Source organism: Pipra filicauda, unplaced genomic scaffold (genome assembly GCF_003945595.2).
Source record: "Pipra filicauda isolate LSUMZ 115617 unplaced genomic scaffold, ASM394559v2 scaffold435_size564288_pilon, whole genome shotgun sequence".
NCBI lineage: Eukaryota > Metazoa > Chordata > Aves > Passeriformes > Pipridae > Pipra > Pipra filicauda.
In genome coordinates, this window is record NW_024104571.1 from 457,577 (window position 1) to 485,277 (window position 27,701).

General features: G+C 46.9%; 2 protein-coding genes and 1 long non-coding RNA gene across 5 annotated transcripts in view; all 3 read left to right on the forward strand.

The window, feature by feature from the left end:
* The window catches only part of SLC24A3 (solute carrier family 24 member 3), a 115,307-nt gene extending 104,647 nt beyond the window's left edge, over positions 1–10,660 (forward strand). For both annotated transcript variants that reach the window (XM_027724196.2, XM_027724198.2), the window contains exons 16-17: positions 7,753–7,818; positions 8,785–10,660. In XM_027724196.2, coding sequence (XP_027579997.1) covers positions 7,753–7,818; positions 8,785–8,934 — 216 coding nt within the window. In that variant the 3' untranslated portion in view covers positions 8,935–10,660. The remainder of the gene's footprint in view (positions 1–7,752; positions 7,819–8,784) is intronic.
* Positions 10,661–12,193: 1,533 nt separating this feature from the next.
* On the forward strand, positions 12,194–26,580 carry LOC120324147. Its single transcript, XR_005565190.1, has 3 exons — positions 12,194–24,857; positions 25,921–26,197; positions 26,546–26,580. It is a non-coding gene; the product is annotated as an uncharacterized LOC120324147 (long non-coding RNA).
* Positions 26,581–26,600: 20 nt separating this feature from the next.
* RIN2 (Ras and Rab interactor 2) overlaps positions 26,601–27,701 on the forward strand; it is a 57,986-nt gene continuing 56,885 nt past the window's right edge. Inside the window, exon 1 of one of the 2 annotated variants that reach the window (XM_039385792.1) lies at positions 26,601–26,623. The gene's annotated coding sequence lies outside the window, so the exon portion shown is untranslated. Of the gene's footprint in view, positions 26,624–27,349; positions 27,402–27,701 lie in introns of those variants that run through there. The other variant, XM_027724192.2, reaches the window with a different exon arrangement.

The window sequence follows — 27,701 nt, forward strand, 5'->3', positions numbered from 1 at the left end:
CCCAAATGATAAAAGAGCCACCCCCTGGCCCCAGCGTTGTTACAAGGTTCCTTCTGAGAAGGAAGAGGAGGAGATGTTACAAAGTTCTAGATGGAGGTTGCTGTGGCTGTTGTTGTTAGCTGAACACCACTCAGACAGCAGTGTGGGACAGAGGATTTCAAATTGTGTGTGTTGCCTCTTGTCCTTTCAGTGGATATCATTCAGAAGAGTCTGGCTGCACCTCCTCTGTCCTCTCCCATTAGGTATTAATGCACATCAGTAAGGTCCCCTGAGTCTTCTCTTCTGGATGAACAGTGCCAGCTCTCTGCCCCATCATCCAGCTCATTAAATAAAGACAGTAAGCAGGATTGACCCCCGGGGTAAGGCCCCAGTGACTGACCTCCAGCTGGGCTTGGAGCACAGTGGTTGGACTGGTTGTCAGTCTGCTCCACTGTCTGCTGTTCTGGGCTGTTCTTCCTTTGTTTGTCTCTGAGGTTGTTTGAGAGACAGTGTCAAAAGCCTTCCAAAGCCAACATAAACAATGTTTGTTGCTCTCCCCCCACCCAGCAAGTCCCCCTCGTCACAGGAGGTATCAGGCTGGGCAAACAGGATTTCCCCTCCATCAGTTTGTCTGCTCACAATCACCTTCTTGTCCTTCATATATTTAGAAGTGGTTTCCAGGTTTATGTGCTCCATCGTCTTCCCAGAGCTCAAGGTCAGGCTGACCAGCCTTTAGCTTCTCAGATCTTCCCTCTTCTTGAGTATAGGAGTGCCAAAATGAAGCAATCTTTAGGAATAAAATCCCTATCTTTATCTGCAGCTCATCTGTATTTTTTGCAGAAAAGGATGAAAACGAGTGGCTGAACAGATGCGGGCAGCTTTCATGGAGGCATAACAATATCACTACTGTGTTGCACACCCAAAATGTCCATTGTACAGTGTGATCACGTGGTTGGAAAAGGCAGTCTTGGAAACAGCCCCACAATTAGCAAAGAGAGTTTCCTCAGTTTTCCCTTGCAGGTCCTGGATTTCTCTCCAAATCCTTGGGTAACTGGACTTCAAAACAAAACAAGCCCCCTCTTTCACCCTGTTGTTATTGGTAATTAGTTATTGAAGTATTACTAAGTTGCCAAGAAAGGCTGGCGTTAGCTGGGTCAGTGTTAAGAGCTCCAAGATGCTGGTTGTTATTTGGGAACGTTCCCAAGTGCCTGGCACCCAGGTCAGCAGGGGCATCAGACACGAAGCTCCAGGTCCCTGAGGTCCCTCGTGCCAAGCCTTGGACTGCTGGTGTGAGCAGGGCCTGCTGACTGGGGTGGGGTTCATGAGCTGAGGCCAGCCTGGTTGTCCACTAAATGTCACTGAGTCAGAAGCACTAGGTAGTTTCTGAGCTAATAGTCAGGATTTAGTGCTGCTCCTTTGATATTTGGCAGGACCCAAATGTGTCTTTGTGGTATCTCCTCCAAAAGAGGAGCTCCTCAAAGCAGTGGTGATGCCCCTGACTTGCATACAGAGGGGAGGAGAGAGTTGTAGAAGACCAAAAGGGCTTCCTTGACTATAATTACTTTTGTGTAGTGATCCAAAACCATGGTTGCCTCCCTAGAATGTTTAATGTAAGTGGACTGTGGCAAAGTTAAGCTTCTGCTGAAAGTAGAGAGTAAACACATTTTAGTAAACAAGTTGTAATAACTTTTGTGGAAGCCAAAATCAGGAGACTGTGTGATTTGGAAGTTAAACTTCAAAGCAGAAGGACCTTCTAGAAGCCCCCTCCAGCCTTGTTTTTCTGGGATTCTACACACTCATGGCTTTTTCCAGAGTGTGGTATATATCTCTAATATGATACTCTGTAAAATCCGTACATATATATCATGTTCCAGGCTGCCTGACTCCGAATCCCCTGTGGACGGTTTTGCTCCCTGTTAATGCTGGTGTAAGGAGTTCTGGCAGGTTGCCATGCAGAAATGGAGAGGAGGGTGTGCTCTTTGTTCCCATGGTCGTGCTGCACCTCGGTGGAGCAGCTTGGGGACTGCCATTAGGTGCTTTCCGAACGTTCTCAGCCATCCTGGGAAGTGGCCTCAGGTGGAATCAGGCCTTGTTGTTTAAACAAGCTCACTCTATGGAACAGTGTCTGAGGGGGAAAGATCTTGTGATCTAATAGATGAGTCCAGAAAAGAGCAAGAGGGAGGCTGTCAGGGAGACTAATGGGCTTGCTGGAGTCACACAGTAGGTGAATGGCAGAACTGGAAGTAAACTGTGAATCTCTGGAGAGAGGTGTCCTGGTGCTGAATTGCTAAATCTCATTGTGATTAAGTGCCTCTCTTCTGACAGCCCCTTCCCCAGGCCCGTTGTCAGCAGATGTTTCAGCTCAATATTTATTTTATTCTTCCTTCCTTGTTACAAGAAAGGAATGGAAAACCATCTTTTGCTTCTCAGGCTGCATCTTGGAAGCATCTGTCACCTGGTTTAGAGAAGGAGGTTTTCCTTCTTCTGTTTTTCTGCTTAAAAGGAAACATTTCCCTGTAGGATGTCGGTGCCCTGCAGTCAGAGACAGCCTGCCCAGGGAGTTGCACCCCCATGCTGTGCTGTAGGAAGCTGGCACAGCGGGCAGAGCTGTGCAGAGCCAGGGCACTGGTCTCTGGTACCACTCACCGTGCCTCGCCTGCGTGGGTCTGTTACACCAGCCAGGCCTGTCTCAGTGTGATCATCACTGTGCAGCACTGGATTTTTGTTCTCTTCCTTCCAGTGCTGGCTGGAGCCAGTCCAAACCCAAGCCAGAGAATGCTCCATCTCATGCTTCTCCAAGAAAAAGTGTCGGTGGCAAGAAGAAAAGGTCCTGCTTTGCCCTCACCCTTTGCCTTCAGCTCAGTTGTCAGTTCCACAGTTCCTGGCTTGGACCAGGCCACCAACACTTTTCCCACTGAAAGGCAGATCTAGCCAACATCAAACTTTCCACATCAGATCCCTTCTCTTTCTACAATATCTAGTCTCTAACCCAACTATATGGTTACTATTTTAAGAGAGTCCTTTGCTGTTTCTGAACACCCATTAATGTCCAGGTACTAACTCTGCCTTCCTCTGTGCTTCCCACTGGAGCTTCCATGTCCACTGCTTAGAGGTCACTTGGCCACCCTCCTGCAGATGCTCTGGCCTTCTGTTATCAACACAGCTAATCTGGCATGCCAGCAGGGCTTTGGGAGGAAAAGCAGCATCCCTCTGGCCCTAGAGAGTCCTTTGACAGAGCTCACTTTCTCCTCTCTTCCAGCATTGAATCCTGGACACATTGCTGACTCTGTAACCCCGTAAGCATCCCTCCCTAGTGGACCTGGCATATGCAGAGTGCAAGGATGTTTGCATCCAATTGCTTCCCTCTGGAATATTTTTTTGCATATAAACCAGACATCAGCCTGGAGTATTTTAGAGAACAGGAATTTTAACCTAAGGATAAAGAGCCAGGTTCATTTGTTCACATCAGCATTTGGGAGTATAATCATGTCAGTCCATCGCTCCTCTGCCTGATAATTCAGCCAGTTTCAGCAAAATTTGACAGCAGATTAGAAGTCTTAGAGACGTGACATTCCTTCCATGCAAACAGGCAGCTAGAAAGAGCAGGAATAATTCCAGTGCAAGCCTTATTAGGCATCCAAGCATCCAGAGGGAAGCAAATACTTGAAAAACACATGGAGATGGGAAGCATCATTGCTTTGCTCCTTGCTGACCAGTTGCTTTTCACTGCTTTAATTCCAAGGCACTAGGGTGAATGGTACTTTAGGACAAAGCTGGCCTTAATCTCCTCACAGCCAACGTCTGTGTATCTGTTCCCTGCCCCACTCTGGCCCAGGTACCTGCATACAGTCCACCTTAAATCTGAGGGAAGAGAGGGAATAGGATCCACGGATGTGTCAGTCATGGGGCAAACATTAGGGTCCAGAATAGCAACCAGGTGGTGACTCTGAGTGTCTGTGGGGGTCCCTGCTTCCCACTGCATCCCTCTTCTCTTCTGGAGCTGTTACTGCTCCTCCTGCTTTGAGCTACCAGACTCTTCCCATCTGCCACAGTAGCACCTGCAGCGTGATGTGCTGGCATCACTGCAGCAGCAGTATGCAACTTGCCAGGTATTAATGGATTCACTTACTGTCAGATTCCCAGAAACCTGTGGATGGGCATAGCAGGTGCATGCTGAAGCCACTGTCTAGTCCCTCCAGCCTCCTGGAGTAGTTTGCATGTAGTGAGTGTATTTGCTCCCTGGTTCCATGACAGAGGGAGATCAGGATGATTGTGCTGTAGTGTGGAACAAAGGTGTCCTTGCCAAATCTCCAGGCATTACAGGAATTCTCTCCAGCTGTAGCCCCTGCATCTCCTGTGTGATACCTTGATTGTCCATGTGCAGCATTCCAGGTGGGTACCCTCTGCAAAATGAATTTTGTGATACAGAACAAACCCAGGATGCCGCTCTCTGAGGAGTCTTAAAAGAGGTTTAAGAAGGAAATTCCATTTAGACATGCAGGAATGCAGCACATGTTTGAAGTTCCAGTTTGCTGAGACCGCTGTCTCATGGCAGGACCTGGGGAATGATGGATTTAGACTGAATTTCCACTGCCAGACAAAGACACTGCAGGAAAAGGATCCCCAGACATACAGAGAACCTGCAGCTTTTTCAGCTGAGGGACTGGAAAGGTAGCAGAGTCCTTCTAAAATTCCTTACTGGGGTGATTTCTGTCATATTTGGACCCTGAAGCAAAACGAGTCTGGGTTCTGGCAATAACTCCTTGTTTTCCCTTCAGCAACTGCCAGAAAAGAACTGAAGAATAGAATCACTTTTATTTCCATTGTTTTTCCTCTGCTGTTTAGCCTCAACCTTGGTTACCTATTTCCTGCTGCAGCAGCTTGGGCATGGCTGGAGCTGGTGGCAGCATCTTTGCATTTGCTGCACAAGCAGCAGGGAGGTCAGTCTGGCAGAGGAGACTGGGAATGCGCAAACTTTCCGTGTGTAATCAGTCAGAACAGCATTCTTCTGGCTTGCTTTAGCCCCTAGATACAAGCCAGACCTCAGAGGAGAGTTTGGGAATGTTGATTTTTCCTCCTTGCTGTATATGAGGGAGTGCTTTGTCTGCAGACAGTTTTGTCCTGGGGGAGAGGCATTTCCTGTTCTTAAATGAACAGAGAACTGGGCTTTTCCTTCTGTAATGAAGAAGACTCCAGCTGAGGCTCTTTTTCTGGCCTTTGCCAAAACCTGAAATTATCTCCTTTCTTACTGCGAGTTTTGAATGTTTTATTGGCCTTGTTTTCCCTAAACTTCCACGTTGTCACATATTCTGAGAAAAGGTATTCCAGTGCCTCTTGGAGGAAATGCCACTCTTCTCATGAGAGGGCTGCTTGACTGATTTCTGCTCTGACTTGACAGATCAAGGACACATTTTTCTTAAGCTTTTGTTCCAGATTTCAGAATCCCCCGAGCTTCTGTGCTCACAGTTAGAAGTCTGTCATGAAATGGAGTAGGGTACAGTGATCATCACAGAAAGTGGAGTAGTTCATCAGCTAAGTGTGTGTTTTCAGAGCTGTAGTCTGATGGGATATTTGTGAAACAGCAGCGTGTAGTCCAAAGTGAAATGCAGGAAAAGAAGGGGTTTGTCAGGAAGCTCGTTTGGCTGAACTGGATGCATATCACAGCTGGAATTTCTGGATGAAAAAGTGCAACTGTTTGGGTAAAAAAACCTTACTGGTGAGCTCAAAGTACTTGAAAAGCTGTGAAGAATTCCACAGATGTTTCAGGAGGTGATGGCATCTCCCTGTCATGCCACAGAACAAGCAGAAAAGGGACAGAAGAGGACAAAGACAACATGTGAGAAGGGCTATAAAACAATGAGAAGTGAATAAAAAACCCCAGAAAGACAGTTGGAACAACTAGACATTGATGTTTGATGTAAGACTGTTCCCAAAGCCCTGGGATGGCTGGGAGATGGATTCCATAGGTGGGTGCTGGGTGTAATTCCATAATTCCAGAGGCACTGGATTTACAGTATACGTGCTGTGGAGTTACCCTGTGCACGCAAGTGGATTTAACTGGCACACAGCAATGAAGGTGCTGGTGCAGAGCTGCTCCAGCATCACTCCTCTGGCACATGCAGTCAGTCTGAGCTCAGCAGACTTTGTGGAGAATGGAGGGATCCTTTAGGCAAATGGAGAAGTAAAATGAGAGAAAAAAGGCATATGTGAACACTGGGGATTCAGCCTAGCTTGGCTTTAGCTCTTTCAAAACCACTCCTCAGTACTGTACAAAAACAACTCGTGGTTCTGTAGGATCACTTTCTGGAGCAGACAGATGCCTGTTACGTTAGCAAATGTGGAAAGGCTGCCAGGAAAGTGCTTGCTATTTAGGTTAATTAACAGCTCTTTGCTTTGCCCAGCAGTGGGAGCTGGGCTAGATCCCAGGCCAGGAATGTTGCTTGTTTGGCCCAGGTTGGGAACTGTTAGGCTGGAGTGAAACTCAAGTTTTTTGAAGCAGTGACCCTGCAGGGGGAAGTTGGTGCTCACGTTGGTTGCCCTGTTTGCTTTGCCTGCATAGGAACAGCATAAGCTGTGCTGCTGTTACATTTGTAAAGCTGCCATAAATAATTAGCATACACTTTGAACTTTTGAATAATCTTTAATAGCAACTTTTATTCCCCTGGATGACCTGTGAGGAAGAGCCCTGCAGGTAGTGCAAAGAAAGCAGCCCCAAACATTTCTCTTTGGAAGCACTGTCCTCAGCAAATTAGACACAGAGGCCTTTGGAATGGTCTGCTGGTTTTATGGAGGCTGAAGATGTAACAGAGAAGCAGTGTCTGCACTTCAGGTTGAATTCAAACATTTTCCATGCTAAAATAATTCCATCCTCTTCATTTGATTCCTTTTCCTGTAGATCCTTTTGCAATTGATACATTTTATACTGTTGAGTTTTTACAGATACTGGCACTGGTCAAACAAAATTCCTGACCAAAATCCAGGCAGGAATTTATTGCAAAATAGTATCTGTCTTTCCTAGCCAGCTGCTGTTCATTTGGGGTAGCAGGGAAGGTGGCTTTAATTTGTGTTTCAGTTACACAGAGTTAGTTTAGGATTTTTTTAACCAGTCTGTCTCTGGAGTTTTCAATGGCTATAGGATCATGACATTTTTCACCTTCAGTTAATGCAGACAGTCCCAAAATTGACCTTCACGCCCTGAAGCAATCCAAATCCTTCATTTCTCTGGACAGTCAGTCTAGTGCTAATGTTGCATTTTACATGTAATGGTCATAGGAATAGAATGGTCCTGCTGTACATCCATACCCTTACAGCATATATCCTAAAGAAATCCTGGAATACCTCTATGAACAAATGATCATCATGGCTGTAGCCTTTTTTATTATGTCAAAAATCCGTAAAGAAGGAAAACGTGCCATTTGTGTAAGCCAGTATTTTAACACATGTGAAGGGAACAGCAAATCTCTGAAGGCAGCAGCAGAGCTCTGCAGATGGGGGGGATGTTTGTGAGTGCAAGTGATGGCAAAGCCCATGTGGGAGTAAAAAAACCTTCAAATGTTGTCAGGTCTTAAGGATGCTCCTCTAATAATGCTCCTTCTTCTTTTGCAAAACAGGGAGTAAGCAAAGTAATCTGTGATGTAATGGCTTGCCTTGGCGTTTACAACTTGCAAGCGAGTGTTTAACAAGTCAGCAGTTTAGGATTATGGAAATATCAGCAGAGGGAAATATTGTTGCTTGAAACTGTGAGATGGTTTTATAAACTTCCTTTTTTTACAGATTCGGTTAAACAGCAGAGGACTTATCTATTCTGTTGGTCTCCTGCTGGCATCTGTTTTTGTCACAGTATGTATATAGTCTTTTGTTCTTCTTCTCCAAAAGAGAGCTTTTTATAGACATTTTCTTCACCTGTTCCTTCCTCACCTCCAGCTGAAGTGGTGTTTGCAAAGTCTGTGGTTAAGGGATAGGAGCAGTCACTGCTGCTGTAAACCTCCTGAGACCTCGATGTGGCACTCTGCAGCAGTCACAGGGTGACACTCCTGTTTGTGTCTTTGGCATGGGAGGAGCCTGGGAGAGCCATTAGTAATTGTTAGTTATTCTTATGCTAGAGCTGAAACAGATCCCTTGATGCATGATGAGGCCCATTGTCCTGTGGGACAGACAGACAAAATGCTGTACAGGGTGCTTGGTCCTCTGTAGGATCCTTCTGAAATATACTGCAGTCCAGGAAAAATAGTGCCTGGACGTGGCAATGTTTCTGTTGAAATCAGTGCTTCATATTCCCTGACCTTTCCCAGAAATGACAGAGAGAAGAGGAATGATGTGACATCTTCCAAATCTTGAGACCAGGTGCTATAGAGGGGAGTCCTGTGTGTTACATACCAGAACAATTCCCACATACACAAGACTTTTATCTTCAGCCAGAGCAAACTGTGCGAAGTCAAGCACAGTCTTGGAGTGTGTGACTCCAGGTTGAGATGCAGAGGAGCACATGAAACATTTTGAGTGATGAAAAGGGAATCTGGCCTTTAAATCCGTTTCTGATGGAATTAAATGGGATTGTTCTTGCTGAAATGAAATCCTTTGCAGAAACTTGAAGTGATGTCAAGTCAGGGTGGTTTCCCTGACTGCTGTTCTGATTTACTGCAGCTGTGGTCAGCTCACTTGCTGCAGAACTTGGATTGTGATTGCTTCCAGCTGATCATCATCAGTCAGGGGACAGCCCTCTTCTTGCTGCTGTAGTTGAAGAGGGGATTTACTGCTTTATTCAAAATGTTCCTGCTGTGGTGGCTTACTCTGTGTTTATTGTAGGTTTTTGGTGTCCACATGAACAAATGGAAACTGGATAAGAAGCTAGGGTGTGTGTGCCTTTCCCTTTACGGCATCTTCCTGTGTTTCTCCATCATGACAGAATTCAATGTTTTCACGTTCGTGAACTTGCCCATGTGCAGAGATCACTAACGCAGGGGTGACTGTCGGGAGGAGCTTCCTTCTTACCTGTGCAATACGAGCCACGGCGGGCGACTCCTCAACGTGGGGCACCTCCAAGTCCTGACACACGTCCTGCTCGCTGTTCATAGGACCCGTGGCCCCATCTAGGTGTGCCCTCTCCCCGGCCCCCACGACCTGGAACAATCCTGCATCGATGTGAAGAGGTTTTTTTTCAGCATTCATGTGATTTCCTAGCTCAGTCTTTGAACAGTGTGACTGCGACTCGATGAACTGGCTGCTAACTGGCGTCAAGCCAGGCAAAACTGGTCTGCTACAATTCCTTCTTTTTTTAAGTTATTTGATGGAAGACTAATTAATTTATGACTTAAGACTATTGCTACAATGCAGAAGAGGGTACGTTGTGCAGGGGCTGACTCTCGAGGAGAATCATGGGAATTTTTTTGATTGTGGGGTTTTGTTTGTTTGTTTTTAGTTTTGGTTTTGCTGTTTTTTATTTGTTTGTTTTGACGGGGGGGGGGGTGTTCTTGTTGTTCTTTTTTTTACTTGCCAGAGATCAACGTCCTGTCTTGCATCTTCTCCTTCTGAGCACTGGGTCTCCTGTAACAATCCAAAGGTCACAGGGCAACGTAAAATGGAAATGCAGTTCAAGATACTCAGCATAAAAGTGGATAAAAGAAGTTTTTCAAGGCAACAGCTGATGACTTTTTACTATAAATAATGAATCTTGTACAAGTGTGATGAGGATTGCAAGCTAAATGTGGATACAAAGGGTAAACAGTGCTACCATTTTACTATGAATGTCGGAGTTTTATTACTGGGGCGTTTATGTCATTTCCAAGCAATAGTTTGATTGCCCAGGAGGGCTGCCAAGGTGCCCTGGTTTTTAACTGGTCTGCACGTGGACATGGAAGGTCAGAACTTTCTCTGCTTCATCAGATCTCTTGTTTTGGGGGGATCCAATCGTTCGTGTCTTATTCGTTCTGAGAAGGACGTGAGTACGTGTGGAAACTTTTCTAAATGAGTTACAGACACTGGTTTCTTTAAGAGGAAAGAGGCATATTTTGCACAGACATAGTTACTGAAGTCCTAATTTGCCATTCTTTGAAGAATACACTGGACCTGGCCAGATATTTGTCATCTTAAGCAGTTGAACTTATCTGATAACAGATCATGTGGATTCATCACCCTTCCTTTGGGAGGGAGGAAGACACAGACAGAAATGGCACTTTTTAAAATGTGGAATATCTTCAATGCAGACTTGCTCACAGATCTTAAGTTATTGTGAAAGTTTAGCTATTCATTGTTCCAGTATCCCAGCTAGATTTTGTATAATTCTGTATTAATATGCAGGCAGATTCCACCCCCTGGGAAAGCCATCACAGCTTCGTTGATATGTATGGATACTGTGGATTCTTGCCACTGCGACTCTTGTATTTACTTTAAGCACTGATCACTTCTGATCCCTTTTGTATGTTTTCTCCTCTTTCTTGTATATGTTTTACTATGAAATGTATTAAGAGACTACCAGCTAGGTGAATGTTTTTGTCTATGGTACAAACAGTGGCAAATGTTAATAGTAAAGGTACAACAAACCCTACATAAAAGAAAGAAAGGGAAAAAAAAACCACAAACAAAAAAAAAACTAACTATAGCAGCAAAAAAAAGAACTCCAACTTGTAAGAAAAAAGAAGAGAGTCATGTTCCATTCACAGACAAAAAGCCAATTTTTATTTCATTTGCACTTTTTGAGTTTTCTTTTGGCAAAATGTGGTAAATGAAAATATTTACAGCCTGGGTTTCCATAGAGCTCAGTACCTGATTTTCGTTCTTTCCTTGTTATGCTGAACATTGGGAGGCACTGGCAGCTCCTTGCACTGTGCTTGTCAGCGGAGTCCTGTGGGAAAAGCCGTGTCCCGTTGGCCCCGGGGAACGACGTGTGCTGGTGGATCCCTGGCGAGAAGGAAGGGTCCAGGGACAGGCAGTAGAGAGAGTCAAGGATGTGCCTGCGTTGTCCTTTTTCGTTCTGGAGAACAGTTGTGTTGCTACTTGTTGAGCTCTGCAGCTGTTGTTTGAGCAGCCTTCTCCTACCTGTGCCCACGGGACGTCCTCTCGCGTTAGGAAGCCCGCTGTACCTTCCTTTGTTGGGTTCTTGTTTCTTTTGTTATTGTCGATGTTGTTGTGAATGAGATGAATAATAATAATAATAACCACTAAAATGCCTAAAATACTTCCTTAAATCAAACAATGTTGTCAGCTATGTGGCATGTGTCACTAAAAGCCACCCCACAAACACAGCCTACTCTTGTAGCGAGATGCAGTTGCTCCTAAGCAGAGTGTGTCCTTGCTGACGGAAGGGACAGATTAGCAGAAGGGAAAAAAAAAAGGAGAGAAGTTTCATATCAGGGCCTATTATTACTTCTATTTTGAATATTTATACTGCTGCTCCAATGGAGCCAGTTGGATCTATTTCTACGAAATAGCCGTTACCTATCCCATGGCACAAAAACTGCATGAGTATTTTTTAGGAACTTTTCCTGTTGTTGTGCATTAAATACTGTAGTAATCGTAGCTTTGCATCGTGTGTGAAACCCGGAATACCTTGCTTTGATGTCTGTGTGTTGTGCTAGAATGTTCTGCGAGTCGCTTGCTCTCAGCAGAAGCAGAAGGTACCTTGAGCTGCCGCGAGCTGTGCCACAGATGAACTGCCCCGCGCCCCCGAGGTGTGCTCACCACGCGCAGCCACGTCAGCGAGGGCAGGCCCGCTTTGGAGTGTGACAGACCCACTGAATGTGCACCTCCTGGTTGTGGTTGCTGGAGGAGCCCACCCCTCTCACGTTTGTTAGCATAGCCAAAGCCTGTGGGAAAGTCCCCAAAGCAAAGAACCAGCAGTGTTTGCCTTCTTCCTGAGCTCCCCAGGGCTGGCACGGACAGTTCCATTCGGATGCAGTGCGTATCCATAGCTTTACTGAGTCTGGCAGGGGCCTGCGTTCTGAGGGGTTCTCCCCTCACAAGCTTAGACTCTGGAAGTCCCCAGCTGTGCTGGAGGCCATCCAGCACCTGGCTCCAGTCTCCCAGTGGGAAGCCCTGCTGTGCCCGTTGCTGCCCGAGCCGTGGGCCGTCACTGGGATGTGGGGCCGCAGGAACCGGCCAGGCTGGCAGAGCCTTCGGGGACTGGGGCCGTGGGTGGCCAGGGGGTGCTGACTGGGGGAAGGAGGGAGTTCGAGGGGCTGGGGAGGGGGCAAGGGTTGGGGGGCTGGAGAGAACCACTAGTGAAGCTGGGCTGGTTAGGGCTGGGGGTTTTAGTGTCATTGTGATTCATTTGCAGTTTTATTCTTCTGAAAGCAAGGGTCACCTTCGTGTCCGAGGCTGCTCTGGTCTTTCCACCAGTCAGCTGTTTTTGTTACCATTCCTAGTGGCTTCAGTGGATTCTAAATGAGTATTTCAAAGGGAGATTAAAGAGCCTTTTCCTCAGTGGAGAGGCTTCACTGCAGCTCTGACTTTGACTTGCTGTCAGTATGTGATCCTTGGCTGGCTTCTGCTCGACATGGATGGCCTTCCTTCGACAGCAGTTCAAAGGCACAGTGCTAGGATGGGCTATGATTTGAGGTGGTCTGAAGACATGCTGGGAAAACTGCTTTTGTCCCTACCAAAGGTGAATTTTATACTTGCCTTTTTTTTTTTTTTAATTTTATTTTTTGTGTACTGCACTTTTTGGTAGTTTCTGCAGTAGGAGGACCAATCTGAAGTGTGTGCACAGGAGGAGACTTTCACTGGCATAATTTGTTGGTTTTGCTGTGATGTCACTTGCCTGCTTAGTTTTCAGCTTTCTGTCTTCAGCTGTGTCTCTGAAATCGATTAATTAGCTTTGGATTTATGATGATAGTGCTTGTGGAGAACGAGACGCGAGACTGGCTTTCTTTCCTGACAAAACAAGTCAGGTAGAACAGCAGTCTAGTTTTGGAAAAAACAATGTTCAAGGTAGGTGGAGCAACCTGTCAGAACAGGAATTTTTATATGTTTTTTTCCAAATAACCATGTTAATACTTGTGAGTAAAACCTACATTGAATATTGTTGAGTAACTTCTAGAAAACCATAGGTTTCTGCTGATTGACAAATGTTTCTTATATTAAGATTTTTTGGAAGCCCTAATCCTTTCAGTTAAAGTTCACAGAGATGCAGTAGTGTGAGGTTTATCTGTTTCAAAGTTTGACCACCAGAGCTTTAAACTTGTTTAAATATATACTTTAAAAATCAATCTCAATGGACCATGCTTACCTGGATTTAATTCTGCCCTGCACTCACGACGTTTCACTTGCTCAGCGGTCACTGCGAGTTAGTCTGAAACAGACTTGAATCCAGGTAAGAATGTCCCTTTCAGGTTGGTACAACTTTAACTGAATCAGTTTAAAGCCAGCTTTTACAGAAAGCGGGAGAAGTTTGAATTCTTGAAAGACTTCAGCCACTTCACTTCAGATTTAAGGAGCTGCAGAGTCTGGGTGTGCCGAATGGAGGCACCAAGCAGAATGCAAGGCTTCCTTTCAGGAAGAGAGTTTTCAGTATTCAGGGACTTGAGTGAAATGTGACCTTTGTTAAATCAGGGGGAGAACCCCAGTGACTGTTGTAGGTCAGTGATGTGTTTGCAGCAGTGAGTCCTGGAAAGGATGGGGACACTGCGTTTTTTAAAAGAGGAGTGAACTTGTTTTATTTTCTTACCTGAATAAATGAATGGCTATTAATACTACAAGCACCTTTAAGGGACTTTACATGGATATTCTGTTAGCACTTAGTGGCCTCAAATCTGAAGCATAGTTCTGAAATGCATCTACTTCTACCCAAACTACTTGGACTTGTTCGGCTGAATCTCCTCAACCGAGCTCAGGTGTGGACAAATCCATGCCTTTTGGAGAAGTTTACTTTAATTCACGGGGAAAGCAATGGGGTAAGAAATGACAGTGTGTTCTATTGTGCACTGGGAATATAAACTGGCTGTGAAATCGATTATTTGCTGGCCTGAAACAGCCTGAGATCTAGGCCAAGTTACCCAAGTTTGGGCAGAAGCATCTAATTTCAGGAAAGCTTCTAAAAAAGCACAGTTTGTTTAAAACAACAGATTTTTAAATGTATTTATATAGCTAAAATGACTTTATTGTGGTATATTTTAGGTAGGTTTTTGTTTTAATTTTTGTAATAGCCTTGCAGAACAAATTTTAAACCTTCCACACTGAAAAAACCTGACAGAAATCCTGTCAATCTAATCTTTGTCTGCCAGGTAGGATTTGAATGGTGCTAAAAGTCAACATGATAATTTTACAGCAGCAATTCAACGTAACATTTTCATTGCCAGTTGAGGGAATGTTGTATGCCCGAACCTGTGGGGATTGTTGCAGTTGGTTACAGATCTGTATAAATGTTGGGGTGTGCCATGACACCTTTTTCAAGAGCAGACATCCCTTTACGTCCAGCCTGCTTGCTCCCTCAAGATTTTGTCTTGCTCCTCGTGTTGCAAGGATTCAGAATTTTGCTTCCACTTTCTCATAACCTGAATCCCTCTGGCTTTGAAGGCTGACCCAGGTCCTGCTTAACACAGAGTGAATGTGCTGGGCTGGCAGGAGCAGTGGGGAGGTTTGGATCAGTCAGCTGCCGGGAGCAAACGCCAGGAGATCTTTGCTTGGCACAGGGATCTCCGACCCCCGGGTCACGCATTATACCAGAAACAGAACTGATCTAATGAAGGGGTTCTCGATCTGACCTGAGCCTTTTACACTTGGTGAAGCCAGACTGTGCTACAGGAGTTTTACTGAGGGTTTCAGTCATAAGTCCCTGTAATTCACTGGCAGGTTTTTAGCATTATTTTTTTTAAATGTACGAACAGATTTATATTCAAGCAACATACATACACACACATATATATATACTTAGTAAAGTATATGTGTCCAGTGTTGTTAAATTGAAGCCCTGTGGTAACCAGCTGTCTCTGCATAGGAACAAAGTCTTATCATGGCAACTGCTAGGATGCTGTAAGTGTCTGAGTATTTAAGATAGACTTACACATACCTATTCATAAACTCAAGAGATGGTTGCAGGCTTTTGTTTGTTTCCACGTTGTATTAGCCAAATATTGTGAGTGGCACATGCCAGTTGCATATCTTTAATATAGCAGGTCAAAAGCTTAAACAGCTAATCTGTGTCCATTCAGTAATATTTCTAGTTGTAATTACTGTTATTCATTTGAGGTTCCATTTGCTGAACATACAGACAGCTTTGAAAAAGCAAAAAGACCACGTGTGAGACACTGGGGAGGTCAGGAAATTCTATTCTGAAGTATTTATGCGTTTTATTTATTTATTTATCATACACGAAGAGCTGAGCCCCTGGTTCAGGAAAACATTTCTTCATGCTGGCAGAAGATTTAGGAACCTAATTTCAGGCCCTTCCTAAAGCTAAAGCCAGATTTCCATGGATCAGGGACCAAGCAGACTAAGCCATTAAAAGCATCATTCCATCCTTTTGAGTGTCCACGAAAAGTGGTAAGACCTTCTCAAATGCTTCTTATAACTTATATTAATAGACAAGCTGAGGAATCCCGAGAGACCCAAAGATGCTTCTGCAGTGCTCACCTCTTGATCTCTGAGAGTAGAAATACATAAATAACAAATACTCCTTGCACTCTCAGTGTTTGTAATATCACTGCCACGAGGTACCATTTGCAGTAATCAAAATTCGCATTTCATGTGATACCCACAAGTAGGTTTTTATACTTTTATTTTTCAGGATTTTTTTATTTTCTTGGTTATCTGCTTTCAGTAAGCAAGTAATTTTCCTTTGCCTGGTTTTCCACGGCTCTTTTTAACAGCACGTGATTGGCTCTGGTTAAATGTGAAGATCTCCCTAAAACAGATGCCAGCAAATGCTTGGGTGAAGCTCTGTTGTCCCAGCTTTTTGACAAGGTTGTTACCATTTACAGCAGGCAAGGACCTTCTGCCTCCAGATCCTGCAGGTGAAACAGTCCCAGCACTTGCAAACACACTTCCCCTTTTGCACTGCCTTGGTTTGGGTCAGGAGGTCTCCAGTGCAGAACAACAATCACATCATTGCTGTCAGTGTGGGTTACAGTAGGGCCTGTTAGTGGGAAATACAACAGCAACGATGGAGGGCTTTTGAAATGTATCAGAAGGGACTGGAAGCCTGTGTTTTGCCAGCTTCTAAAGACTTAGAGAATTGTCAGATTAGGAAGGAAAATAAAAGGAAGATAAAGGCTGATTGCAAACAGTTCAGCCTCAGTCTTTCATGAAGGTTTGTGTAATGTTCAAACTTTGCATAAAGCAGGCTCCCATGTTCTGTCAGGCACAGAGCTCAGCCAAGGTGTTCCTCCCTGGTGCTCAGGAACAGCCTTTTTCTCTCAGCAATTCTCACTGCTGAGCAGAACATCCATTTCTGTGTCACAGGATTGTCTGGTGAGATTGCTTAGGTGAGGTGAGCAAGCGCAGAGCTAGAACCACAACAAAGAAGCCAAAGCAAGATGTTTGTGGAATAACTTTGTTCTGAAGGATTTTTTTTTGTTTAAATGGGTGCCAGAAGCAAAGGACACAAAGCATGATTCTGTAATTATTCAGCACCCACGGAAAGCAAGTGCAAATGAGAGTGGTGTGGCATCACAAAAAGCTGGCTGTTGTGTAATTAGGATACTGGCAAGTTTTGCAAGGCTTGCATTTACATGGAGATTTGCTTGGATAGTACTTGATCCTTACAGCTCTAGGTCTTTCATCAGGAAAGGTGACAAGTACTTTGTCCCTTTGTTAGGGAGAGAGAAAAAGAGATGTCAAACCAATGTTTTCAACTCCTATGGGAGCTGCAAACAGTACAGTAGAGCAGTCTTGTGTCTGAGGTGAGCTGGTGTGCAGTGAACTTTGCAGTGCATTGAAGATTTAGGGACAAATTTTACTTTGTGTCTCCTTGAGGAACAGTGTGATTGACTTCACTGTCTGCCCTTGTAGAGCTGAGAATCCTCACTAGGTCCTTAATGCAGCAGTATGTGTGAGAGATGACTAAAGGAAGGGTAGGTTACCTTCATCCTCACATCAATTGTTTGTTTTCAAAACTGAAAGCAAACTAGGGAGATGTTTGTATGTTTTGGGGGATTTCGGTTTTGTTTGATTTTTTTGCTGGGCAATCTGAAATCTCTGGACAAGGTCTGGGGGTGGTTTGGGTGTTCCTCTTACTGGTGCATCCATCAGAGCTTCAGCCAGTGGGACATGCAGGAGGACAGGTCCATGGTTCCCCTGGCCCCAGACACAGGTGCGTGTCAAGCAAACCCTGCAGAGGAAAGGTCACTTCTGCTGAGGACCCCAGCACAAGCCTGGTGATGGGAATTGAGGCACAGGTAAATCAGGATCCCACTAGAACAAAAAGGTGAGCAGGCAGAGCCGTTAGTCCTCAAGTATGTTGCACAAGTTGCGTGGTCCCCCACCCTCCGGTGCCACCCCCTCCTCCCTGGCTCATCCAGCAGCTTTTTGGGCCAGGCTTTCCTTAGGTCAGCGCTTCCCATAGCTCCCATTGTGCACTGCAAGGTGTGTCTGTGTTCTCAGAGCTGTTAGGCCGCTGCTCACTGCAGAGGGCAGTGGGTGCTGTTGGGTGCAGGCTCTCCGGAGAAGCTTCTCTTGGTTCTTGTTTGCTGGGAGGGTTTGGCCTGTGGTGCCCCTGTGCTGGGCTGGCTTTGCAGGGATGTCCCTGTAGGAGTGAGTCGGCTGCTGTGGGGACAGGTGGTTTCTTTGCACAGAGGGGCCACTTCCAGGCACTTGAGCCTTTTCCAGAGCCAAGCCCCAGCTGCTGTGTGTAGGTGGGGCTGTCTCTGTGCTGCTGAGCCCAGTCAGAGCCAGCCCAGCTCTGTGGTCAGCCTGGCGTCACTGAGGCACACGGGGAGAGCCCAGTGCCAGCTCTGTGTGTCTGGGGGTTCAGTCACCTCATGGCCCAGCAGTCAGCTGTTCAGGATCTGATAATTTGATGGAGCTGTAATGGAAAAGTTGGTTTGACATTGTTACTGGAGTCTTAGGCCGTTGAATGCAATAGCTGCTGTGGCTGGTTCTGAAGCAGACTGCTGAGACCATGCCAGTCTCTGAATCGTGGGCAGGATGAGTTCTCTGCTTTGTGGTGCTGTCTGGCATCCGAGCTGCAGGAAGCACAGCAATAAAAGTGAGTGAGAGGAGCACCTTTTGTTTGACTGGGGATCAAATGACACTGTCTGGGTTCCTTCTCTGGGGGAAATTCTGTGATGCTTCTAACCACAAGGACGAAAACGTAGGTGGAACTGAGTGCAAATGCACATATAATGTGTGTTCATTTACAGCCAGCCAGAAAACAAAATAAGCAGTGGTTTCTAGTAATATGGTTCTACTCAAAATAGCTTTTTATTAAGTCAGCTTGAAAGTGTTAAAACGGTGGAGCCATAGACAAAATATTTGTTACCTTTTGAAATGAGTTACAATGGTTTTGTCATACTTGTACAGGTATTATAAGGTCAGTCTTTCTGTATGTTTTATAACTTATTGTAGAATAGTCTTCTATGCATAGCTGTTCCACTTGCCTGTGTAAGTTACAAATCTAACAGAAATGAAAGCATGCATTTTTCTCTGTTTGCTGGTAACCTATGAAATTAGAAACTTGTATTTCTGTGTTTTTAATGTGTTATACTATAAAGAAAATTCACAGCACTATTGTCTATGGAATATCAAAAAGTTTTATTAGAATGAATTACTTTAAATGTTTTGTCAATTGATTTAATAATGTGTCAGACATCTACACTAAGACAATATAATGTTTATCAATAAAAATATCCTCTCTTTGTACTAACTTGATACTTCAGGGTGTGCTTGGACATAGGAGTAGAGCACCCCATGGGTCTCAGTCCCAATGATTTATTCATTTTTTGCATAATTGTGAGAATACTCTGTACCCCTTATTTGATCTCATCTTTGGATTAGGGAGTGAAGGAAGAAGAAAAGCGAGTTTTTCTGCTTTGTATTTCCTGTGCCCCTGGGGGTGTGTGTGCTGTGAGGTGTGTGCAGCACAGCAGTTCCCCAAGGAGTTGGCCGGCTCGTGGGACGTGTTCGTGTTGGAGGCCGTGCAGAAACAAACACTGTGGGAATTTTATTTGCTGTTGTAGGAGTCAAATTCTGCTCTGTTACAATACAAATCTGCAATTACTGCACTGATGTTACTGTCTTCCAGCGTAGGTAAGTGGGAGTTGATTGTCACTCTCCCAGCTGGCGGATTCTGTGCCTGTCACCGCTCAGCCGTTGAGAGCCAGGGTGATGAGAGCCAGTCCTCCCTCTGAAGCTGTTCCTGGAGTAATATTTTGAGTAATGCTTGGAATAACAAAGAGGGAGAGGTGCTATTATAACAGTTCTGATGTGGCCAGTTTCCAATAGGTGCTGCAGAGCACTTGTGGACAGGGATGTTTAGAAGCCCATGCTTTGAGAGAGGGAAATACTTGTGCTGCTTTTCTACTCTGCACCAGCTGAGAAGAAGCTGCAAATTACCCCCTAACTCAGCCTCTCTTGGTGACTTCCTTCTACCTCATCCCATGAGACGGTTGGGACACTTCAGCTGACCCCCCTTCCCATTATACTTTCCCTGACAGAAGATTCTGAGATCCTTGAATGAAAAGGCATGTAATTGGGTCTGGCTACCTCACCTAAACCACTTTTGCTTGTGTCTTTGTAACAGCTGCTGACAAAATGATCTGTTTCTTCTGAAGTGCCCACCACGTCCACGAGAAGCAGTGGTGTATCTTAGGCAGGGTGTTTACTTACACATGCACAGCTATTTCCAGGTGCAGAGGAGTCCTGCAGTGCAGAAAAAGCACACATGCTGATCTTGCACCTCTGTCCAGGAGGGCAGAGATGAGGTGCAGCCTTTGATGTTAATGCAGAAAATGTCTTTCATCAGTGCAAGCCCAGCAGTTGTCTTGAAAATATTTTCCATTGGTATGATTGTTTGCTTTCCAACTCTGCGTGCTGGCAACCCAAAACATATGTTGGAATCCATACAGATGCTGTGTCTCTGTAGATAATTCCCCATGACTCGTTTTCTGGTTCAAGGATAATCTTGCTTCTTGTCACAATTTGGAGCAGTTCCAGTTGGTTGTTGGAATCTGAAGATACTCTCACTCCTTACCCCCTGGCACGGTGATATGCCAAATATGCATCCTTTTTGAGTCTGCCTTGTGATTACTTCACATTAGAAAAATTTGGTGTAACTTGCAGCTTGGAAAGTTAGAGATTGGTTTTCAGAGATCAGGGAGTAATTGAATTTCTGACCACTTTCATTAAACTTAGGGAAATCTGAGTGTGAAGGCAAGCCATCATTGCTTTCACTGGTGGAGGTTGGATGAGTACATATTCATCTTCATGTATTCACTTTTGCTATGTTGTCTTTGCAGTTACTCTTCAGCCATCACAAACCCTGCCTAAGCAAAGATGTGGATTCTTAGTGCAGAACAAAAAAAAAATGAAGCACAAGTACAAAGTGGTGAAAAGAAAACTAACTGTTCTCTCCCACCTGGCCATCTTTATCCATCATAAAGATACAAAACTAGAGCACAAATCCTATTTATTATTCCCTTTGGGGGTCACTTCTGGCTTGCTTTACAGAGGCCAGACTTGTGTCTTTGCTACCCCAAAAGCTATTTGCTTTGAAATAAGAGACCTGTTTTCTGTAAGTTGTAGATAATAATCTCCCTCCTGGCTCTGCCCAATTGACTTGGACCTGTTTATTCCAACAGAAGGAGTGTGTGATTGCAGGGCAGGACGAGGGGCTGCCTGGTGTCCTGAAGCAGTGGGGTTGTGCATCTCAGGAAGGCTGAGGCATTTCCATCCAGCTCTGTCACAGCCCTCAGGGTTTGGCTGCAGGCATCTCCCAGCTCCAGGTGAGACTTCCCACCTGAGGTTTCTCCCATCCTTGCATGAACATGTTAGGACGTGGAATCCTGGACATGTCAGCTGCTCCCTGGAAAACAGCTGATGAATGGTTAGAGCTGTTAGTGCCAAAATAAAATTATTTGGCTGCCTAAAGTGGGGCAGCCTTCAAGTTGCTGCTGGGCTGCACAGCTCCTGAGATTGCTGCTCCCAGTCCTTGGCACTGGGAGGTGGATGCACACAGGTACTCCCAGCACGTGATGCTTTCCCAAAAGCTGAAGCAGAGGCAGCCTGGGGCTGTGCCTTGGAAGGGCAGAACGGAGACCCAGGGGCAGGAACTGCAGGTACGTGGATTTTGTGCATTTTTCCTCCCTGCTGCAGTGGGGATCGGCCCTCTTGGCACAGTTGAGTGTCTTCCCGCTTCCTGTCCGGCAGCTTTGAGCAGGCTGAGCATTCAGGGAGGAGGAGGAGGAGGAGGCTGATCCTCAGCCCCCGAGTGTCGGGAACAAGCGGTGCTCTGTGCCTGGCGTGAGGCTTTGCAGTGCCAACCAAATCACTGGAGAAGAGTAGCACAGAATGAACAAAAACAATTGAATGCCACAGCCTGGAGATAGCAGGTGCAGTGAAACCACTTCAAACTGCTCATACAAGAAGATTTTACAAGTAAGCCTTTAAAGAATAATGGGGAAAAAATAAGTAGCATAATTAATATATCAACTGCAGTGGAAATGTCTTAAAACAATTAGTATTTTAAAAAGAGAGCTCTGCTTTGTATGTGAACTTAAATCAACACTTGTCCTGCCTAAAATTCTTCTGTGCTGACTGCAGGGAGGGCTTGGATAGAAGTGTATTTTCTAATGTTGCAGAGCAATGCCATCTAGGGCATAGAGCTTTACAGTTACCAACAGGACTGCTATCCATCCTTAGTGACAGAGCTTCCTGGGCTGAATATTAATAACTGGTTCATCACCTCTGCATTAGGCCTGTTGGGACGTGCTCATTTTCCATATCTGCTTCCAGTTTTCTGAACTATGCTCTTGTCAGTTTTTAATGGATAGTTTTGTCTCCACTGGAACATAGTGAATTTCTGTACGTACCTTAGTTCCTCCTGCAATCCTCCTGTTAGCTTCGTCTGTGCAGCACAGCAGGCATTATCAACGGTCTCTCTAATCTTCAGCTACTCGAAGAATCCACCCTGGCTGTGATTAGAGCCACGATACATTTAGGCAGTAGATTAAAATACTAAACCTAACAGGCCAGATCTCGTCATCCTTATTCAAAAGCTACTTAGTGTGTTACTGAGGTTCTCCTGTTGAAACCAAGCTGCCTGTAGAACGCTGGTCTGCATTAACTGAAAACACCTCAAGAACCTGGCCCAGCTGCAGCTCTGTCCTCACTCCTGGCTGACACAGCTCTCTCCGGGCTGAAGGTGAGGTGCCAAATACAAGGTAAGAACCTGCTGGCTTTGGTGGGCGTCTGTGGCAGTAACGAACCCGGACTCACACGTGATACATTTTACCCAGTATCTTGTCCTCCTCCTTCATCCCGTTTGACCTCATCATGCTTGGCCTTTCTAAGGAATGGCAGCAATATTTAGTGGCACTTTAGACTCTGCCCCCCCTGGAGAACAGCAAGTGCTTTAACTCTCAAATCAGTCTCAGGACATTCTTTAAACTCCCAAGGCTGCACCAGCTTCTGGACCAGCCAGCTTCTGCCCTCTTCTGTGAGAGTTACACTTGGAGCTGGTGATCCTCAAGTTACTGGCCTTGTGTGAGTTTGTTGTTTTTACAACCAGCTTCAAACTGAAGGCAAAAAATACTTGACTATAACTTGAAAACACACGGGGAAATGTTAATCCTTCACTAATAAAGACAAGAGCTTTTAACAAAGCTACAAGCATTCTTTCCCCTCCCCTTGACTAATGGCATTCTTGTTGCTATCTGAGCAAAGAGGGGGCCTGGTTCTCCTCCAGGTTCATAGTCTGGTGTGGCTGCCAAGAGGTTAGAACGGTAGTGCTTATGGGCATAAAAATGCACGCACACTCCTGCATAGCGAGGCACTGCAAGTCTGGGGAAACAAGAGTTGGATGTTAACAGTGTTAATTAAGAAGCAGAAAGTACATTGGTAACTAAATTTTTACAGTGTCTACTTAAACAGTGCACTGTTTAAACACAATGCTGAAGTGACAAATAATTGGTTCATCAGAGTTCTCCCTGGTGATTTGTTGTCCCATAAATTGGTATGGTATATGTCACTTTTCATTGTAACTGGAGATTTGAAGCACAGATTACTTTATTTAGCAAACAGTTTTACAGCCAGGCTACTAACACTGTCTTTTTATTTCTTTGATAGCGTAAAGATGAAAGGAGGACTCACAATCATCACTTTCCTGCAAGTTAAGACAGTTGTGCAAGAAGGACTGGGAATGCCAGCCTGTGTTTTTTGGAAGGTGATGGGAGCATGCTCTCATGTGCCAGGACCCCATCCACCACAGTGAAGGCAGGGGCTGGTTTATTGGGTACTTGATACTTCCGAGTGCTTTAAAACTGATGTCCAGACTTGGAACAACTCAAGTTGCTGTGCTTCAGTGCTGGGTCTGAGATGGCATCAGTGATGCTGAACGCGGGTGGGCTCAGGAAGCAGTTACCCAAACACAGGCCCTACCCCCATTCTCTCCTACCCACAGAGTGTCACATAAAAAAGATATGGGTTCAGTTTTGGGATCAGAACATGGCTCTGATCCTTCCCAAGTTCCTGAGGATTACTCACAGCTAGTGTCTGGCAGTCATTGTCTCCCTGGTCCGAGGTCTCATCACTACTCTCACGTTGCTTTGGCTCAGGCTGTAGAGAATGGAATAGCTTTTGGCAGATACAGAGCTGGAATGAGCTCTCATTGGCAGCTGGAGGCTTGTTCTTACGCCTCCCCTTCTTGCTCCCAGATCTACTGAGGCTGCTGGTGAGGAGGTGGATCAGATGCTGTGGCCCTCACATCTTACACAGTGCTCAGAGAGGGCAGGACGTGTGTGGTGTCTTTGCATTACTTGGCCTGCACTCTGCAAGGGCTTTCTGAGAAACTTGGGGTTCTGGTCTACACACTCTCTGGGAGCTGAGATGTCAAAGTGCTCACACATCCCTGTATGGAGACATATTTTATTTAGTAATTGCTTTCAAAAAAATACTTGAAAATTAAAGAAAGGGAAGGTGAAAAGTAAGCGCTGCTGAGCTGGAAATGCAGCATTTCCACTTAGTCATTTCCTGGCCGTCAGGAAGACTAGGTGCTGTCAGATCTCTCATCAGAGCCCCACCACAGAGTACTGATGTGAGGGAGTGTTGAAAAGCTGCTGGCCAGACCTACTTTCATGGGCCAAAGTGAGGGAAAGGAAGAGGTGGAACAAGGCAGGATTCTGCCTCACTGTCCACGGCAGGTCATGCCAGAGCACAGAACAACTCAGGATCCCAATACCAGCCTTGCTACCAAAAACTAGTCTTGCAGAAAAACTAGTTGGTTCAGCTCTGTGGGGTTTTGTTCACTTGCTGGTTAGTGGGTTGGTTTAGTGGTTTTTTTTCTTTCCGTGTGTGTAATTATGTCTCCTCTGCTCACTGTATGAAAAGGTAATTAGGAAAACTAACCTAAATATCTTAATCTCTTCTGCTCTTAAGCAGTTTTTGTTGTGCCTTCTTTCATGCAGTTTGATTCCCATCTCTCTCCTCCCTTGCTATAAAACACAGCTGAGTGCAAATCAGAACGAGAAATGCAGCCTGACGGCCGAAGTGTAATGTGCATAATACTGCCAAGGGTAAGAATTTGAATGTACTGAAGTAATTGCTGTCACATGCTATAAGCTGAAACACACATCATGTTTTCAGGTGAGAAGAGATCACTCTGAAACCACCAGAGGCTGGGGGTGGATGCACCTCCATGGCTGGGAGATGGCACAGGTGTCCCTGTAGTGCAGCAGCAGTGCGTTCAGCTTGCAGGAGAGAGAGCCCCGCAACTCATCTGTCTTTCCTGTAAAAAGGTGCTGTAGTTTCTCTTCTCACTCCCACAGAGCTCACAGCAGTGTGACAGGCATCTAAGACAGGAGCCAGTGCAAGAGGAAAGTCTCTTGATGTAGGATGTAGGAATCTTGGCTCCCATGAGAGAAGCTAGCTGAAGGAATTAATAGTTGCTGCTCCTTACTGCTGTTGCCACAGTGTGACAACAGATAAACACATCTGTTTTCTATCCCCTCAATATACTCAGGAGGCTGAAGATCCATCCCAGTAACACTGTTCTCCTTTGTACTCATGATGTGATTTTTATAGCTAAAGTACATACTGCCCAGGCCCAGTCCAAACCCAATTCCATGAGAAAGCTTCCCTCATCTCTCCAGGGTATATAATACAGCAAAGTAACAGCTTGGGCAAAGCTATGTGCCAGCCTTGTCCAGACTAGACAAGTGCTCTGGGGCATCCCACCAGTGCTTAAAGCCTTCTGCCTACACGTCGGTCTCTGCCCCACACCCACATGATGGGAAATACAGCCCAGCCGTTCAGGGCTTGGGAAAAACTGCTGTTCTTCAGGCGTACTGTATGTATAGAAAATCATGCCAAGCCCAACTCCAACTCGCAGCTGGATTGAGGGGAGGGGTGTCAGTCAGGGATAAATGAGAAACACAAGCCATGAAACTTGACCCCAGACTTTGGGTTCTTCAAAGGCTATATGTGGCAAAGGCTTTCCCAGTGAATTTCCTCCAATCCTTAGAGGTCAGTTCTGCTCCAGTTTGGCAGGGCTGCCTATATGCTAACCTGCCTCTTGTTTACTGCCTTGTTTGCTCTTGTTTTGCTCTATGGCTGGCAGGCACCTCAGTCAGCTGCTCTTCAATGCTTTTGGGGGGCAGCAGTGGCTCCCCTCCTCTCTGTAAGGGCGGCCAAGAGCTCTGATAGCTCTGCCAAGCCAGGCACTGCAAAGCTGGACTTCAGTACCATCTTCTAGGCTGCCTGAACAAAAACCAGCAGCTTCCAGAGGACTGAAAAGTCAGTCATGATACAGCTTGTGATAAATGCACTGTAATGTCACAGTTCTGTGTGGTATTTATGCAGGTGGAGCAAGTTTCAGAGACCCTGGAGACAGCTTGCAGAACTCACTGCTGCTGTCACAACTGGCAAGCAGGATTGCTTTGGCTGCCTCCAGCTCATGCCAGGAAAGTTTCCCACCTTTGTGTCAAAAGGCAGCTATAGGTTGCATGAAAGCTGCAGCAACAGAAGCTGCTCAGCTGCTCAAGATTAATGGCAACTTTCATGGAGGCTGTGGATTAATATAAGTATCACCCTCTTGGAAAAAAGACAGCATTCCTTCATCCTGCTTCCTCAACCCTAGGTAGGTATCCACTTTCATTTTAATGGTCTGGATTTTGGAATTGCTTATACCCCCTTTAAGCAGGTTTTTCTACTTCTGCGTGTCTTTGAATGTGTTCCTAACCAGGCTTGGCACAGCACCTGCCTCCTCGCTGTGGTCACTGGCATTTTTAATGGACACTCTATTTACAGAGGAGGCAGCTGCCAGAATGCAAGGGAAATGTTTGTTCTCATTGTTTTGTTACTTAAATAACTTGCACTGAAATAATTCTAATCAACTCGTGAAACACTGAAGTGCAGGGATCCTGGAACGAGCTGTGGAAAATGCACATTTTATAACGGCATCGATGCTGTGATTTCTCTTATCCAGCTCCTTGGCCCAAGTCGGTGACCCGAGCCCGTGGGACAGGGAGCGGTCTGTGGGAAGGAGACCCCGGCCCCCGAGCAGGTAACCGCGCTGGGACGGGGCCCGCGGTGGCGGAGCCGCCCCGGGGCCGTCCTGCCGGCCGTGAGCTGGGCCTGCTCCCAACGCGGGGTGCCCTGGCTCTGCCTCGGCCCCGGCTTTGGCCTGGCCCGGCCCTGGCCCTCTCCTGCCCCGGCCCGTGCGGGTCACTGCCCCGCTCCCGGCCCTGCCCCGGCCCGTGCGGGTCACTGCCCCGCTCCCGGCCCTGTCCCGGCCCGTGTGGGTCACTGCCCCGCTCCCGGCCCGTGTGGGTCACTGCCCCGCTCCCGGCCCTGCCCCGGCCCGTGCGGGTCACTGCCCCGCTCCCGGCCCTGCCCCGGCCCGTGTGGGTCACTGCCCCGCTCCCGGCCCTGCCCCGGCCCGTGCGGGTCACTGCCCCGCTCCCGGCCCTGCCCCGGCCCGTGTGGGTCACTGCCCCGCTCCCGGCCCTGTCCCGGCCCGTGTGGGTCACTGCCCCGCTCCCGGCCCGTGCGGGTCACTGCCCCGCTCCCGGCCCTGCCCCGGCCCGTGTGGGTCACTGCCCCGCTCCCGGCCCGTGTGGGTCACTGCCCCGCTCCCGGCCCGTGTGGGTCACTGCCCCGCTCCCGGCCCGTGCGGTCGCGGCCGCGGTCCCGCCCCGTGTGTCGGAGGGCGGTGCGGGCGCGGCGCAGGCGCAGGCCCGGCCCGGGGCAGCCGGTCGGGGAGCGGAGCGGGGAGCGGAGCGGCGGCGCTTCCCCGGGCGGCCGGGCCGGCTCCGGACAGCGCTGCCGCCGCCGGGCGGGAGGTGAGCTGGGCTGGGCTGGGCTGGGCGGGGGTGAGGCGCGGGTGGTCGCGGCTGGCCGGGGGCCGCGGGGGCCGAAAGCGCCGCAAGAGCGGCCGGGCCGGGCCCAGACGAGCCCGCGGGGCAGCGTCGCCCTCCGCCCCGGCCGCAGCCGCTGCTCCCGGCCCCTTCCCCGGGCCCCGCGGGCCCCTGCTCGTGTGCGTCCCGCCACCTCCCTGTCCCCTCCGGTGTCGCGGCCCCGGGCACTGCCGCGGGCAGGAGCCCAGCCCGGCTCCACGAGGAGCCCTCGGTCCGAGCCCCCGC